At 57.7% G+C, this 16,428-nt stretch overlaps 2 protein-coding genes and 1 long non-coding RNA gene across 5 annotated transcripts; 2 read left to right on the top strand and 1 right to left on the bottom strand.

Moving 5' to 3' along the window:
- The first annotated feature begins 819 nt into the window (after positions 1–819).
- LOC144578192 (N-acyl-aromatic-L-amino acid amidohydrolase (carboxylate-forming)-like) lies at positions 820–5,472 on the top strand. 2 transcript variants are annotated; one of them, XM_078341589.1, is made up of 4 exons: positions 820–896; positions 1,165–1,251; positions 1,364–1,617; positions 2,533–5,472. In XM_078341589.1, the coding sequence occupies exons 3-4, from the start codon at positions 1,382–1,384 to the stop codon at positions 2,840–2,842; spliced, it is 546 nt and encodes a 181-aa protein (XP_078197715.1). In that variant the 5' UTR covers positions 820–896; positions 1,165–1,251; positions 1,364–1,381; the 3' UTR covers positions 2,843–5,472. The 2 variants fall into 2 exon arrangements, with proteins under 2 accessions (XP_078197715.1, XP_078197716.1); XM_078341590.1 differs by having other exon boundaries at positions 1,134–1,251.
- LOC144578194 (uncharacterized) lies at positions 3,419–15,456 on the bottom strand. Its single transcript, XR_013523538.1, has 3 exons — positions 15,335–15,456; positions 3,660–3,753; positions 3,419–3,539 (listed from the first exon to the last, which is right to left on the bottom strand). It is a non-coding gene; the product is annotated as an uncharacterized LOC144578194 (long non-coding RNA).
- On the top strand, positions 6,079–16,150 carry LOC118142865 (aldehyde dehydrogenase family 3 member B2). 2 transcript variants are annotated; one of them, XM_035263516.3, is made up of 10 exons: positions 6,079–6,200; positions 10,614–10,776; positions 11,213–11,323; positions 11,530–11,650; positions 11,822–11,907; positions 12,022–12,103; positions 12,354–12,740; positions 13,451–13,617; positions 14,274–14,373; positions 14,635–16,150. In XM_035263516.3, the coding sequence occupies exons 1-10, from the start codon at positions 6,142–6,144 to the stop codon at positions 14,817–14,819; spliced, it is 1,461 nt and encodes a 486-aa protein (XP_035119407.3). In that variant the 5' UTR covers positions 6,079–6,141; the 3' UTR covers positions 14,820–16,150. The 2 variants fall into 2 exon arrangements, with proteins under 2 accessions (XP_035119407.3, XP_078197703.1); XM_078341577.1 differs by lacking the exon at positions 6,079–6,200 and adding an exon at positions 9,743–10,019.
- The last annotated feature ends 278 nt before the right edge of the window (positions 16,151–16,428 follow it).

Genomic DNA, 16,428 nt, shown 5'->3' with positions numbered 1-16,428 from the left:
CCCAGTGCCTGGCATACAGCAGGCCCTGGCGAAGCGGCTTGCCTCACGCCCCAGTGACCTCTGGACTGGCCTCAGCTTCTCCCAGCAGACAGCTGAGCCTGGTGGGAGGGACAAGCCCTGGGGCTGAGTGCAGGGGACCTCACCTTCATCCTTCCCCTCCTTGCTCTTGAGAGGTAGCTGGATGGGTGGAGCCAGGTTGGATGCCCTGAGTGCCACCTGCAACCCACCTCCAGGGCCCTGAGTGCCACCAGCAGCCTGCCACTACGGCTCTGTGTGGCCCGGCCTGCATGTCTCTAGGGCGGCTCTGTGTGCCTGTGGGCATCCATCTGAACCTCAATTTTCACATCTATAAAATGAGCCTGAGGGTCGTTTCTAAAACAGAGCAAACTGAGTCCTCTGAGTTATGCTGTCCTGGAAAATGACTGGGTTATCGAATCTGACATTTTGAAATTTTGCTTAAAGCAACAAAGAGCTGTAAAACTGGGGCTCCACATGGCACCTGTGGGTAAGAACCACTCACGAGTGATCAGAGCCCTCTGGGGGCCGAGGTGGTGAAGGAGGGACAACTTGTCACCCTGGTGGCCACCCAGGTGCCCCTCTTAGTAGTGTTAGAGGAGCAAAGGGCAGGGGCAGGAACTTGCCAGCAGGGCCTGGGCTCAATGGGCCGTGGCAGCCCAAGCAGCGGAGAGGGGAGGGTGGGGCAGTGCCTGTGGAGCTGACCCTGGCACTCCAACCTTTGGCTGCGTGGACCTCAGCCCGTCCCATCCGCCCCCTGCTCTCTGCCGACTTGACACAAACACTTCCCGTCTGTGGATCTTCAGGCCCAGAAATACCAGCCTGTCTGCCAGTTAGACACCAGCCAGGGTACCCAGGGAAGCCCAGCTGCACATCAGCAGGTAAGTGCCCCCTGCCCTAAGACCCCCACACCAGCTCAGAGGAGCATACGGGAGAGGCAGGAAGGGCAGCAGTTGCCTAGAACCCAGACACACGACTGCGAACTCTGGTGACGCTTCTTTCCACTCCCCACACTGAGCCTCAGTTTCCCTGACTATAAAAAGGGGCAGAACCCTTTCCCTGTAGGGAGTGTGCCTCGGTGAACCCGTCTACCTGAATAACTGGGCCCCGCTTCTCAGTTTAGGAAAAAGAAATTTGTTCTCTCCAAAGGAGCAGGAGAATTGTCTCATCAGAGAAAGGGCCACCGGGGTGCAGGTGGGACAGAGCTGAGACACCCCCAGCCGGCCACACCTCCAGGTAGGCGGCTGCCCTGTGAGGTTGGGACTCCTCAGCCCTCCCACCGCCATCCCCACTCTGAGCCTGGGGCTCTGCCTTGGGGCCGCGGTCTCCTGAGTATGCCCACCCCTAGGTGCCGCCCCATGCCAGCATGTGCTCACTGCCCGTGCCCCAGGAGCCCCTGCGCCACGTGGCGGTGGCCGGGGGCAAACACGGCAATGAGATGTCCGGCGTCTACCTGGTGCGGCACTGGCTGCTGGCCCCGGCAGAGCTGCAGAGACCCAGCTTCTCCGCAGTGCCGGTACTGGCCAACCCCGCAGCCACCACGGCCTGCCGCCGCTACGTGGACCGCGACCTCAACCGCACCTTCACCAGCACCTTCCTCAAGTGAGTTCTCTTGCCACCAGGTTGGCACAGGCAGTTGGGCAGCGAGTCCCCACCGCACACCGCCCCTCCAGCCACCAGCAGGGCCCTCCCTGGCTTCACTCCTGCTTCCCCTCTACCTGTGTGACCCATTCCTCCATGGGGACAAACTGAATATGTAGAGAAACCCAGATTGATGTCACCTCTTCCAAGAAGCCCTTCCTGACTGCAAGTTGTGTCAGGACCTCCTCTGGGAATCCCAGACCCAGTGCTTCCTTCAGATTCACCCCACAGGCCATGTTTACTTGTCATGTGCCCTGACCACTGTTCGTGCCTCCTTCCAAAGAATAGTCACTGAGCCCCATCTCCAGACCAGGCTCTGGCCAGCTCAGGGGAGAGAAGGGGGAATAGGACCAAGGTATTGGCTTCCTGCTTAATGGGGACACAGGAAGAACTGGGCAACCATAACCCAGGAGGCTAAAGGCAGGCCCGGGGGCTACACAAAGCAGCTAACCTGGCCGAGAGCAGTCAGGGAAGGCTTACTGGAGGCAGTGGTATCTCAGCCAAGCCCCAAAGGCTGAGTAAAACTAGCCAGGGGAAGAGAAAGTAAGAGGGAGTTTCCAGTGGAGGGCCCAGCACTAACACAGGCCTGGGGGTGAGACCAGCATGCTGCTTAGGCAATGTGGCTGGAGTGAGGGCATGAGAGGCAGGTGAGTGGGTAGGCAGGCGGGAGGGCAGGCCAGACTGAGGGCTTGGACATGACCGGGAAGTGCAGAGCCAAGAGGGCCATGAGCAGGGGCGAGCACAGCCACAACGGCAGAGGGACAAGCCTTGAGTTGCTCAGAGTGGCTCCTGCGGGGCCCTTGCCCCTCCCCACTTAAACCACTGAAGACTGACTGAGACTGTGGGGTGGGCGTCCCCCATTCCCGTTTCCCGCAGTTCCAGGCCTACCCCGGATGACCCATACGAGGTGACGAGAGCCCGAGAGCTGAACCAGCTGCTGGGACCCAAGGCCTCGGGCCAGGCCTTTGACTTTGTCCTTGACCTGCACACCAGCACGGCCAACATGGGCACCTGCTTCATCGCAGAGTCCTCCCACGACGTCTTTGCCTTGCACCTGTGCCGCCATCTGCAGGTGGCCTCGGCCGAGCATACTGCCCCAGAGGGGAGAGGGAAGGAGGGCAGGGATGCTCAGGGAATCAATTCAAAATCAGAAGACAGTTCTGTATTTGCACCTCCAAGCAGGTGAATTGGGTCATGCCTGCTCCACAGCCCCTCCTTCTGCCTTTTACAGCCAAGGTAGGGCTGTCTCCCTCATGCTCTCCACAGGAGCTATGTGGCCTCTCGTGCTAGGAAAGTGTGGGGTTCCAGGGAAGGCAGCAGGGCCAGGGGAGTGGGACCGTGGAGCCCAGCCTCCCATCCTGCTCCTGAACCTGAGGTTCTGGTGAGCTCGTGGGAGGCTTGGCTGCACCCTCTGGGGCTCAGTTTTCCTTGACAACCCTCTTCCCTAAGGCTGTGGCCACAGCAATCACCGCCCCACAAACACACACACACCTGAAGCTGAGGATGCACGGTGCCTGCCAGGTTCCCAGCCTCAGTGTCAGGGAAGTCCATGATGCCTACAGGTCTATAGGCTTCCATCTCAAAGGTGGGAAAGGCTGTGCCTGTGTGGGAGGCTGGGTGTGTGAGCCAAACCCTCCCTCCAGGATAGGGGACAGAGTGGGCCGTGGGGGGACCTCAGGGCTGGATCCCAGCCTGCATGTGGGCCTGGATCTGCTGCTCCTGAGCCAGGCCTTCTCTTCCTGAAAGCTGTTTCCCACAAGTCCCCGGGGTCTCACCCTCGTGGAAGAGTTCAATGAAGTCCAGAACTGTGGCCACCAGGGCCCTCATCCTCGAGAAAATGTCAGCCCGCAGCACACCCTGTGGCTGGGGGCCCAGCTCCAGAGCTGGAGACCAGGAAGCAAGGAATAGGACCCATGAACTCCTTGCAGAGGCCCGCCCCCTGGTGCATGGCCCCACCCCCAGCCCTCCTGGTCCCGCCCACTTCTCAGGAGGCCCCGGCTTACCCAGTCCATTTTTGGCCACAGAGTCCAGACTGTAGCTCTCCTCCCCGGACCGCTGGTACAGGAAGACCTGGCAGGACAGCTCGGGGTACTGCAGCTGGGGGGCGAGAGAGGCAGGTTAGGGGCCCAGGCATAGGTGGGAGGGGAAGCAGGTGGGGGGCGTGGCATGGAGGAAGCACAGGGCACCACCCTCCTTGGCCAGGTCTCCCTCTGTCCTCTGGCAGGGCAGGGGAGGGGGTTCCCGGGGCCTGCAGTGCTGGCAGGTGGCAGACCCCGGAGACTGGAACCCAGGGGACCTCAGCCCGGGGAAAAGGGACTAATCAAAGGATGTTCCGGTCTTGCCCTGCCCTGCCCTCCTTCCGTCTCCCCTCTTGGATGCCTGTTGGCAGGTCATCCAAGTATCTCTCTCTGGGCCTTCCCTTCCTGAAGGTTCCAGGATCGGGCAATCCTGCTTCCACACCCGTCCCTTGCGTGGCTGACAAGAACCAACTGGCTGCTGCTCTGCTTGCTGCCACACGGGGCCGCTGTTGAATGGGTCTGGTGCAGTCTTGTGGCCTTTGGTGCCCTGAAGTTTCATTTTGAGGGGTTACCTTCTTACAAATAGGGGCAGCACCATCCTGTCCATGTTTAGGGCTAGAGAGTCTTAACCCAGCCATGTTCAGCCAACTTGCAGATGTTAAGCAATAACAGTCAATTTGGGTGGCTCCTCCTACAATTTTAGAATTTATTTTATTTATTATTGTTTTTTTTCGAGATAGAGTCTCACTTCATCGTCCAGCCTGGAGTGCAATGGTGTGATCTCAACTCACTATGACCTCTGCCTCCCAGGTTCAAGTCATTCTCCTGCCTCAGCCTCCCCAGTAGTTGGGATTACAGGCATGTGCCAACACACCCGGCTAATTTTTGGTTTTATTTTAGTAGAGACAGTTTCCTCATGTCAGCCAAGCTGGTCTCAAACTCCTGACCTCAAGTGATCTCAAGTGATCTGCCAGCGTCGGCCTCCCAAAGTCCTGGGATTACACGCTAAAGCCACCGCACCTGGCCTCCTTTACGTTTTTACAATTGCCATTCAGTTGAGCATATTTTAATTTATTTACAGTCTATGCAGGCTTCTTGTCAGCTCAGTTTAACAAAATCAAACCAAACACCTAATTGGGACAGAATTCATATCCTATACAACTCACCCATTTACAGCGTACAGTTCAGTGGTTTGGAGGCAGTGGGCCTCCCTCGTGGCCAGAACCCATCTGCTGCTCTTAGACGGGCCCTAGACTTGCCCCGTATCCCCTTGACTCACCCCGGAGGTCCCTTCCTAGTGTCACATTGGTATTCACATCTTTAGCTACTGAAGACTCCAGGTCCAGGGCTTGGTAGCGGGCTGTGGCCCCTGCCAGGCTGGCTTCAGTCACAATCAAGGGTTATCTCAGACGTTCCTCCTGCCTATCAGGGCCTGCACCCTCTGCCAAGAGACTCTCTACAGACCTCAGCGGGGTGTGTCCTTGGTCCCAGCTCGGGGGAAGGTGGGGTGGGGACAGGATCAGGCCATCCATGAAAGACCATGGCAGGGCCTGAGCTCATTCTGCTCCCTGGAACCTGGAAGGTGCTCAGCAAATACTTGTGGAAACAGTAGCAGGCAACACTGAGGGGCACTGATTCTGTGCCAGGAGTTGTGATCTTCCTTTTCCATTCTCACGTCTCCCACTGTGACCCTCTGAAGAACCATGACAATTAGGTGTTACTGTTACTTCCAAAAGCCTCAGAGAGGTTAAGTAACTCACGCGGGGTTACAAAGTAAATAAATAAACAAACCAATAAACAGTGCCCCTTCCTAGAGCTCCAGGTGCTGCCACCCATCGAGGGTCTCTCAGCAAAGGTCTCCGCCCCTTCCTCTGCCCTGAGTATGCCAGCTGGGCACGTTTAGTGTGGAAATAGAGCCACAGTTGCTCATCTTGACCTGCGCACCCAGAAGAGTGGGGAGGAGGAGAGGAGGGAGATGAAGATTTAGCATAGAGACCCTTGGTGGGGCCATGGGGGGCATGGGACCACTGTGGCTGGGGGCTCTGAGGGCTTCCTGGAGGAGGCAGCATTTGCCACCAGGGTCCTGCTGATATTTTCATCCTGTGACTTTCTCCTGGGGGACGTTTTTCCTGATGAGGTAATTCCCTGCTAGCCCATTCCAGTAAAAACACAGCAAAGTTTCAGGCAACCTGGAGTTGAGCAACCTGTTCCCGAGCCAGCTGTGCAGTGTGGCTCCCGGGGGCAGGGCCCTGGATGAGCAGGGCAGATACAGAGCCGTTGTAGGTCCTGGCAGTGAGAAAAGTGTAGGTGTGGGAATTAGGAGGTGCAGCCCTGCCCCACGCCTGTTGGGTAATCCTGAGCATCAGCCCATTGCCAGGCATGGGCACCAGGCTCTGGGAGGTTCGCAGTCAGCCGAGGAGGGCTGAGGACAGGAGGTGGGAGCAGAGCCGGCACGTCGGGAGGCAGCATGTCCAAGGAAGAGGGTGGAAGTGCGGTGAAGGGCCCGGGAGCAGAGTCCACACTGGGGTACGTGGGGCCACAGGGCGAGGGCCAGCTGGGGGCTCCAGGTAAAGTGCAGGTTTTACCTGGTGGGGTACATTGGTGGAGACCAGAGGCATGGAGGGAAAGGGATGTTTGGCCATGGCATGTGGGTTTGGGGGTGAGCCCACTAAGGGGCTAGCGCTGCAGGGTGATGGGGCCATGAGCAGGGGCTTGCTCGGGAGAGGGAGGTGGGCGCTGGTGTCTTCTGAGCCTCACTTTCCCCTGTGGCAGGCTCCTGGGAAGCACTCCGGAGTGCTGAAGAATCCTGTTCCCCAGAAGCCCCAGGGATGGGGACAGACCCCGTCCTCCCTTTGAGGAGCTCCCAGGCTAAGGGAGAAGGCAGATTTATGGACAGATGACCAGGGGCACCAGGGCTGGGATCTGGATGTGTATTGGGGATTGAAGCAGTGCAAGTGCAGATGAGGCCACCAGCCTCCAGGGCACCCACCTCGGATGCTAAGGCTCAGCTTGCCACTCGCCGCCCCTGCCTCACCAATGCGGGTCTGAGGCAGCAGCCCTGGGCATAGCCCTGTGACCTGCTGCCGAGGCTGAGGTAGCACAGATCCACACCCAGATACACACATGACACGCATAGACACAGACATACATACACACACATACAGACAGACACACACACAGACACACACACACACAGACACACAGATACACACACAGACACATCCACGTCCACACAAACACACAGACACACACACAGACATTCACACACAGACACACAAACATCCAGAGACACCTACACACACACACAGACACACAGACACCCACAGACACACACACAGACACCCACGGGCACACAGCCACAGACACCCACAGACACACAGACACCCATACACATAGAGACATACAGGCACACACACACACACACACAGACACGCATACACACACAGACACACAGACACCCAAACACACACACAGACACACAAACACACAGACACCCACAGATCCACAGACACCCATACACACGGACACCCATACACACACAGACACACAGACACCCACAGATGCTCAGGAACCCACACACGCACAGACACACAGACACCCATATACACACACACAGACATCCATACACACACAGATACACAGACACCCACACAGCCACAGACACACAGACACTCATACACAGACACCCACAGACACACAGACATCTATACACACACAGATACACACACACAGACACTCATACACATAGACACCCATACACACACAGACACACAGCCACAGACAGCCATACACACACAGACACACAGACACCCACAGATGCACAGGGTCCCACACACGCACAGACACACAGACACTCATATACACACAGACACACAGACATCCATACACACACAGATACACAGACACCCACACAGCCACAGACACACAGACACTCATACACAGACACCCACAGACACACAGACATCTATACACACACAGATACACACACACAGACACTCATACACATAGACACCCATACACACACAGACACACAGCCACAGACAGCCATACACACACAGACACACAGACACCCACAGATGCACTGGCACCCACATACGCACAGACACACAGACACCCATATACACACAGACACGCATACACACACAGACACACAGACACCCACACAGTCACAGACACACAGACACTCATACACAGACACCCACAGACACACAGACATCCATACACACACAGATACACACACACACTCATACACATAGACACCCATACACACACAAACACACAGACACAGACACCCATACACACACAGACACACAGACACCCACAGACACACAGACATCCATACACACTCAGATACGCAGACACACACAGACACTCATACACACACAGACACACAGCCACAGACACCCATACACAGACACACAGACACCCAAAGACACACAGACACCTGTATACACACAGACACACATCCAAACACAGACACCCATACATGCACACACACACACCCACACAGCCACAGACACACAGACACCCACAGACACACATTCATACACACACAGAAACACACACACAGACACTCACACACACAGACACCCATACAGACACAGACACACAGCCACAGACACCCATACACACAGCCACACAGACACCCACAGATGCACAGACACCATATACACACAGACACCCATACACACACAGCCACAGACACCCATACACACAGAGACACACAGACACTCACAGACACACAGACACCCATATACACACAGACACACAGACATCCATAAACACACAGACACCCATATACACGCACAGGCACACAGACACTCACAGACACCCATATACAGACACACATGGACACTCACAGACATCCAGACACACACACACAGACACCCACAGATGCACAGATACCATAGACACAGACATCCATACACACACAGAAACCCATGCACACACAGACACACACAGACACCCACAGACACCCATACACTCACAGACACAGACAGACATTCATACACACACAGACACCCATGCACACACAGGCACACACACACCCACAGACACACAGACACCCATCTACACATACAGACACACAGACACACACAGACACACCCACCCACACAGAAACAGACATACAGACACAGACACACAGACACCTATACACACAGACACACAGACATCCATACACACAGACACACAGACACTCACAGACACACAGACACCCATACACACACTCACAGACACCTATACACACATAGACACACAGATACCCACAGATGAACACCCATATACACACACAGACACCTATACACACATAGACACACAGACACCCATATACACACAGACACGGACACACAGACAAACAGACATCTATACACACACAGACACCCATACACACATAGACACAGAGACACCCACAGACACACAGACACCCATACACACACACGGACACCCACAGATGCACAGACACCCATACACACAGCCACAGAGATACCCATACACACACACAGACACCCATACACACACAGCCACACAGATACCCATACACACACACAGACACCCATACACACACACACACAGACACACAGGCACCCTCATATACACAGACACACAGACACCCACAGACACACAGACACCCATATACACACACAGACACACAGACACCCATACACACATACAGATACCCAGACACACACTCATGCACACAGACACACACAGATACATAGATACCTATATGTACACATAGACACACCAACACCCATACACACAAAGACACACAAGACACCCATACATACAGACATTCAGACACCCAGACACTTTTACACACAAAGACACACACCCCCATATACATGAAGACATAGACACCCATACAAAGACACACAGATAGCCATATACACAGGCACAAAAACACCCTGACACCCATACACACACACAGACACCCATACACACAAAGACAGACACCTATACGCACAGAGACACACACATAGACACACAAAGATATACAAAGACACAAAGACAGGCAGACACACGGATACACAGACACAGGATTTGCAAGGCATTCTTCAGTCCCTGGGTTGGGGTGCTCAGAGCCCTTGCCGGGGCCTGGCAATCCTCCTGAGTGTCCCCTGGGACCTCCCCGACCCTGTCCTGATCTCTCCTCTCCAGATCCCGCTGGGCTTCCCCTGGGCCCTCTGGCTAAAGCCCAGAGAGGTTCATGCCCTGGGGCAGTCTCCTCTCTGCCAACCCACCCCCACCTGCCACTTGTGCCCATGGATGCCAGTCCCGGAGCTCTCTCCTCCACTTCTGCTTCCTTCCAGGACCAGCTGAGTGCCACCCCCCTCCCCAGAGCAGGTGCCAAACCCTCCTCAGTGCTAGGGCATGCCTATGGCTTCAGTTTCCCCATCTGCCACCCCAAAGCTCTGTGATTTCTGATGCAAAGACCCCTCTGAGTTCCTCGTTTAGTCCCAGAAGGGAGGAAGATCCAGGGGAGACCCTGTTCCATCTGGGTGGTCTGGGTGAAGGGGTGGCCAGATGCCAATGTGGGTGGGTATGTGTGTACAAGGAGGGGAAGAGCAGGGAAGAGCTGGGATGGCGGGCAAAGGGGTCACCCGAGGTATGGAGTATGCTGGACTTCCAGTGCACCGAGACGGGAAATCCCTCCTTGGAGTGGGGGATGTCAAGCCCAGGGCCCTCCCTCATGGGTGCGCCTGGGAGGCAGGTGAGCGGAGGGGGTGCAGGCAGCCCCAGCCCCCGTGGGGTCATTCTGTGTGTCTGTCAGGTGGGGGGTGCCTGTGGGGTCATTCTGTGTGTGTGTGAGGTGGGGGGTGCCTGTGAACTCCCATGGGTGCAGCTGGGACAAGGGTATGCAGACGCTGGGGTGGCTGGAGGGTGCCCTTGAAGGATGGGCAGCCCTGGCTACGCAGTTCATGCTGCACCCTCCGGCAGGACGGACCCCTTTGAGGACACGCTGCGGCGACTGAGGGAGGCCTTCCACTCGGGGTGCACTCGGCCGGCCGCGTTCCGGGCTGAGCAACTCCAGGCTCTCGGCCGCTTCCTTCAAGAAAACAAGCAGCTTCTGCACGACGCGCTGGCCCAGGACCTGCACAAGGTGGGCCGTGGAGGGTGGGTGCAGGCAGGGGCTGGAGCATCATCCCGGTCCTTCAGGAGCGTCCGTGCCCCCAGTGACTGGCTCTGTCCCTAGTTTTATTCTGTTCAACAGACCCCTCCCTGTGACAGTCACCTGACCTTCACTCATAACACTCACGGCCACTCTGCGATGCAGGCTCAATGGCTGGCACCATGTTGCAAATGAGGAAACTGAGGCACTCAGGGGTTAAAGTCACTTGCTTGCCAAGGCCACACAGCCAGAAAGTTCCAGATCAGAATTGCAGCCATGTGCAGTTCCCAGGGGACTGCAGCGCCTCCCATAGGAGCTGTCTCCATGTATCTGGTGGGGGTGGTGCCTGCGTGTGCCCTCCTCAGGTCCTAGACCCCTCCTGGGCCAGCTCTGGGCCTGACCACTCGGCATTCCACCTCCACCACAGTCAGCCTTCGATTCAGACATATCTGAGCTCATCATTTGCCAGAATGAGATCAACCTCGCTCTCAAGAACCTGCAGGCCTGGATGAAGGACACGCCAGCGTCCACAAACTTGGTGAGCCATGCTGGCCACAGCGGGAGGGCAGGGCAGAGCACTGGGCAGCTCTGACCCAGGCTGCATCCTGCCCCTGAGCCCGGGCAAGTCACTGACTTTCTCGTCTCTCCTGGGACTCCACTGAACAGGGAGCTGAGGCCACAAGTGTGAGGTGGGTGGGTTTGGGGTGGCCCTTGGCAGGCTCTCATGTCTGCCCTGTGCCCCAGTTCACAAAGCTGGACTCAGCCTTCGTCCGGAAGGAGCCCTTTGGCCTGGTCCTCATCATCGCACCCTGGAACTACCCCATTAACCTCACCCTGGTGCCCCTGGTGGGCGCCCTCGCCGCAGGTGAGGAGGGATTCTGAATTCCATACCCTCCCTGCCCAGCAGCCCTTCCCAAAGAGGCCCCCAGAATCCTGCCTATGCAACACCCTCGGCCTCATGTGCCCTCCCAGCCCAGACCCTGGGTGGGTGCGGGGACCCTGGCTCCCCCAGTGACGGCCCCATCTGCCCGTGCAGGGAACTGCGTGGTGCTGAAACCATCAGAAATCAGTCAGGGCACAGAGAAGGTCTTGGCTGAGGTGCTGCCACGGTACCTGGACCAGGTGAGGGTGGCCCTGTCCCGGCAGCTCCCGGCGCCCCCACACCTCCCCGCTGCGGGCTGAGGATGCCCTGCTGGCCCCAGAGCCTGCCCCTGAGCAGCCCGTCCCACCTTGCAGAGTTGCTTTGCCGTGGTGCTGGGCGGGCCTGAGGAGACGGGGCAGCTGCTGAAGCACAAGTTCGACTACATCTTCTTCACGGGTGAGGGGGCCAGGCCAGGGTCCCAGAGCATGCAGAGGGAACAGCAGGGGAGAGGGCGGGAGGGCTGTGGAGGGAGGGGGCTGGGGCCAGCCGAGGGGGCACATAGAAAACCATGAAGGTTTTCTATGAAGACAGTGGGCAAGAGTCGACAGTGGGCAAGGCCACTGACTCTACCACCTCTCCAGGGAGGAGCGGGCCCCAGCCTGGTCCAGGTCACTGAATGGCCACTCTGGTTTCCTTCCACTCCCAGGGAGCCCTCGCGTGGGCAAGATTGTCATGACGGCTGCAGCCAAGCACCTGACGCCCGTCACCCTGGAGCTAGGGGGCAAGAACCCCTGCTATGTGGACGACGACTGCGACCCCCAGATCGTGGCCAACCGCGTGGCCTGGTTCCGCTACTTCAACGCCGGCCAGACCTGCGTGGCCCCTGACTACCTCCTGTGTAGCCCTGAGATGCAGGAGAGGCTGCTGCCCGCCCTGCAGAGCGCCATCACCCGTTTCTATGGCAACGACCCCCAGAGCTCCCCAAATCTGGGCCGCATCATCAACCAGAAACAGTTCCAGCGGCTGCGGGCACTGCTGGGCTGTGGCCGCGTGGCCATCGGGGGCCAGAGCGACGAGTGCGATCGCTACATCGGTGAGTCCCGCTGTCCCCGCCACAGCCCACGTGGGCCGAGACCCCTCCTCACTGGAGTGCCCAAGCTGGGCCAGGAATCTGGGCCCGCACCTGAAACCTGGCCCCACTGCCAGAGCTTGACCTGGAGCCACAGCTCCGGTGCCACTAATCTGTCTCTGTGCTTCTGAGCCTGTGGCCCCATGAGGCCAAACTCTGGTCCTGTACTGAGCTCAGACCCCGGGCTTCAGGGCCCACCATGCTCAGATGAACTCCCATCTCATCACCGGCTGTCCTGAAGGGCCACGACCTCAGATTCTCTGAGCCCACGGTCCCTGGGTTCCAAACTCCGATGGCCCCACCCTGAGCCCCCGGTCTCCTGGGCCAAACAGCTCAGCAGCTCACAGGACACTGTGGCTCCAACATTCTTGGACGCTGTTGCCTAATGAACTCCAAGGTTCTGAGGTCCCATCACCCCTGACTGTGCGACCAAGGTGGGGGGATTCTCTGGGCCCCACAGGCCCGGGGCAGGCTGGGGAAGCCCTAGGGTCCCTTCTGGGGGCTGTGGGGAGACTTTCTTCCCTAGACACTCCAAATCCTGGAGCTCTGGGAAGTCAGACCCAGGGATCCTGGCCTGGAGCCATTGCTCTTGGCCATGTCCCCACTGCTACCCCCACCCCTGGGGGCTGTCCTGACTGTGGCCCCGGGGCTGAGCCATCTCTGGTGCCCGGCAGCCCCCACGGTGCTGGTGGATGTGCAGGAGACGGAGCCGGTGATGCAGGAGGAGATCTTCGGGCCCATCCTACCCATCATGAACGTGCAGGGCATGGACGAGGCCATCGAGTTCATCAACAGGAGGGAGAAGCCCCTGGCCCTGTACGCCTTCTCCAACAGCAGCCAGGTGGGGGCGCGGCCGGGCTGGCGGCAATGGAGGGGCTGAAAGGGACACAGACTGGCCCGTCTCCTTTCACAGCCCTTCTCAGGAGGGCTTTGGGGCAGCAGATACCTCAAGGGTAACTATATCTAGGCCACCTGGTAACACTGCATCCGGCGAGGATGCCTGGCAGAAGGGGTATGGTCCAAACCCACCAGGCACGTGGTGGGCCCGCCCTCTGTCCAGGAGGGAGCAGCCTGCATCTGGACTGTGCAAGGTTCTGCACGGGCCAGCAGAGGCCCTGAGTGGAGGTCAGGGACCCGGCAGAGCCAAGACCTGACAGCCAGAACCCAGCGGGTCGAGGTGGGGCCTGCACCCCCTACTGCAGCGTCCTAACCTCATGACACAACTCAAGGCCACTGGCTCCCTGCGGTCCTGCAGGGTTTCCTGGTCTTTGCACCATGGTGGTAATCACCCCCATGGCACCCCGACACTCGCAGCACCCTGACCCTCACTGAGGGTGCTGACCCCACAAGATGGGTAGAGCAGAGATGATTGCTTGCCAGAGGGTGGAGGGACAGGCGAGGATGAGGTGGGCCTCCTCCACCTCTGCTGTGGAATGGGTGGGGCTCAAGCCCTCTTCCCATGCCTGGAGCCCACTGCCCCCTCCCACTCCGCGGCAGGTTGTGAACCAGATGTTGGAGCGGACCAGCAGTGGCAGCTTTGGAGGCAATGACGGCTTCATCTACATGACTCTGCCGTCCCTGCCCCTGGGGGGCGTCGGTGAGTCCCTGCCCATTTCCACCCCCAGCGAAGCTTGGGTTTGGAACCCCAGACCCAGGAAGTCCCTTCACTCACTCTTCAACCTTGATCCGGGCCCTGGGCCTCTCAAGGCCTCAGTTTCCCTCTCTGTAAAATGTCTCAGTGAATGGCCTGGCTCTCTCTGAGCTCCCTGCCAGCTGTGTGCCCCTGGCTAGGCAGCGGGCTGCTGCTGAGGCTGCGTGGGTGACCTGGCTCAGGCCCTCGCTCTCTGCGCCCACACAGGCCACAGCGGGATGGGCCGGTACCACGGCAAGTTCACCTTCGACACCTTCTCCCACCACCGCGCCTGCCTGCTCTGCCCCGCTGGCCTAGAGGAGCTCAACAACATCCGCTACCCTCCCTATTCCCACAGCATGCAGGAGCTGGTCCGCTGGGCCCTGGGCTCCCACAGCTGCACCCTCCTGTGAGCACCCTGCCCGCCTCCAACGGGTCGCACAGAGAAACCTGAGTCTAGCCCTGAGGGGCTCTGTGCCCCTCAACTCACATTGTTCCTCCAGACCGTGGGGTCCCCCAGCCTGAGGTTGGTGGAGCTGTCACATGACTGCATCCTGGCTGCCGGGATTGAAAACAAGGTCCTGCTTCTATCTGGGGGACGCCATTCGTTCGAGAGAGGCCAAGAGGCCGCAAAACGTGCCAAGTGTCCCCACTCACCCCACCCTCCCCAATTCCAGCCCTTTGCTCTCTCAGTCACGGTTGGCCAGGCCCAGTCCTGTGATAGCTTTACCCCGGGAAGGACAGTGCCCTGCCTTCTTAGGGGCAGCAGCGCTGAAGGGTTCAGAGCGTGGAGTTCTCTCCTCTAGGCACGCACAGGTCCACCTCTGCCCCATCCCAGCCGCACCGGCACCGCCTCCCCCAGGGACCCTCCCACATCTCACACCGGTCTCTGCACCACTCCCTGGCTCACACTGCACCCTGCACTCACCTGCAGCTGCTGCGTCCACTGGGAAAGCTGGGGTCGGCCTCACTCCACTGCTCAGCGTTACTGGGGTCTGTGGCAAGTCCCTTGACTTCTCTGAGCCTCAGTTTCCTTATGTGAAAGTTGCTGGAACCAAAATGGAGTCACTTATGTCAAATGCTAACAAAATGGAGTCGGGGAGGTCACAAGGAAGCCCTCACACACATGCCCGCAACAGGATTTCTCACAAGACACTCCTGCACTTAGATGAGACGCAGGGCATATGGAGAGCACGTCCTGAGCCTGTAGCATTCCCCGTGAACTGCAGACGCTTCCCTAGCACGGCCGTCTCCACTGCCAACTCCTGCGATCAGCTTGTGACCTATCAACCTTGTTTCAAAGCCGCTAACACGGCCTTCTGCTTTAAAGGCGTCCCCGTGGCTGCGGCCCCCAGTGTACAGCTGGGGTCCGTCCTCACGCTCCCAGCGATCCTCTGGTCTTCCCAAATAAACTCATCTGTTCTGGAGAGCCTGGCTCTCTGAGGCTGAACTTACCTTGTAGAATGTGGTCTCCACACATCTGGATCCTAAAGGAAATCTCAGATTTAGAACGATGTTGCGGAGTCTGCTGTCAAACCCTTGGCTCAAGCGTCTCCCTCGGTCTCCCAAGCTGCGATTACGGGCGTGAGCCACCATGCCCAGCCCACATTTCTAAAATACGGTATTTCAGTCCAAACCTTGCTAATATAATCACTGTTTCTAATTGTATCCAGCTTACAGAGGGCGGGGATTTATTTTAATTTTAATGTTTGACTGATGTTATATAAATAAGAATATTCATGAATAGTTTCTGAATTTTGTGGGAATCAAATAGGGAGAAAAAGTGAATCCTTCCACCTTTGTTCACAAAGGACACTTGGTCAAGTTATTGCAGATGTCAACCCAGAGAGTCAGACTCCGTACAATATTTGAAGAGATTTAATCTGACCATGGCCCGTGACACAGCCCTTAGGAGATCCTGAGGACATAAGCCCAAGGTGGTCGGGTCACAGCTTGGATTTATACATTTCAGGGAGACATAAGGCATCCATCAATACGTACAAGATATATGTTGGTTTGGGC

The sequence above is a fragment of the Callithrix jacchus genome, chromosome 10 (assembly GCF_049354715.1).
Source record: "Callithrix jacchus isolate 240 chromosome 10, calJac240_pri, whole genome shotgun sequence".
NCBI lineage: Eukaryota > Metazoa > Chordata > Mammalia > Primates > Cebidae > Callithrix > Callithrix jacchus.
This window is presented reverse-complemented; position numbering and strand designations above follow the sequence as displayed.

Coding starts and splice junctions, on each gene's coding strand:
- LOC118142865 (XM_078341577.1), top strand. CDS start 9,883: ATGCCCTGGGGCAGTCTCCTCTCTGCCAACCCACCCCCACCTGCCACT. Junction 10,777..11,212: donor TGGCCCAGGACCTGCACAAG/GTGGGCCGTGGA, acceptor CCTCCACCACAG/TCAGCCTTCGATTCAGACAT. Junction 12,104..12,353: donor CGACTACATCTTCTTCACGG/GTGAGGGGGCCA, acceptor TTCCACTCCCAG/GGAGCCCTCGCGTGGGCAAG.
- LOC144578192 (XM_078341589.1), top strand. CDS start 1,382: ATGTGCTCACTGCCCGTGCCCCAGGAGCCCCTGCGCCACGTGGCGGTG. Junction 1,618..2,532: donor TTCACCAGCACCTTCCTCAA/GTGAGTTCTCTT, acceptor CGTTTCCCGCAG/TTCCAGGCCTACCCCGGATG.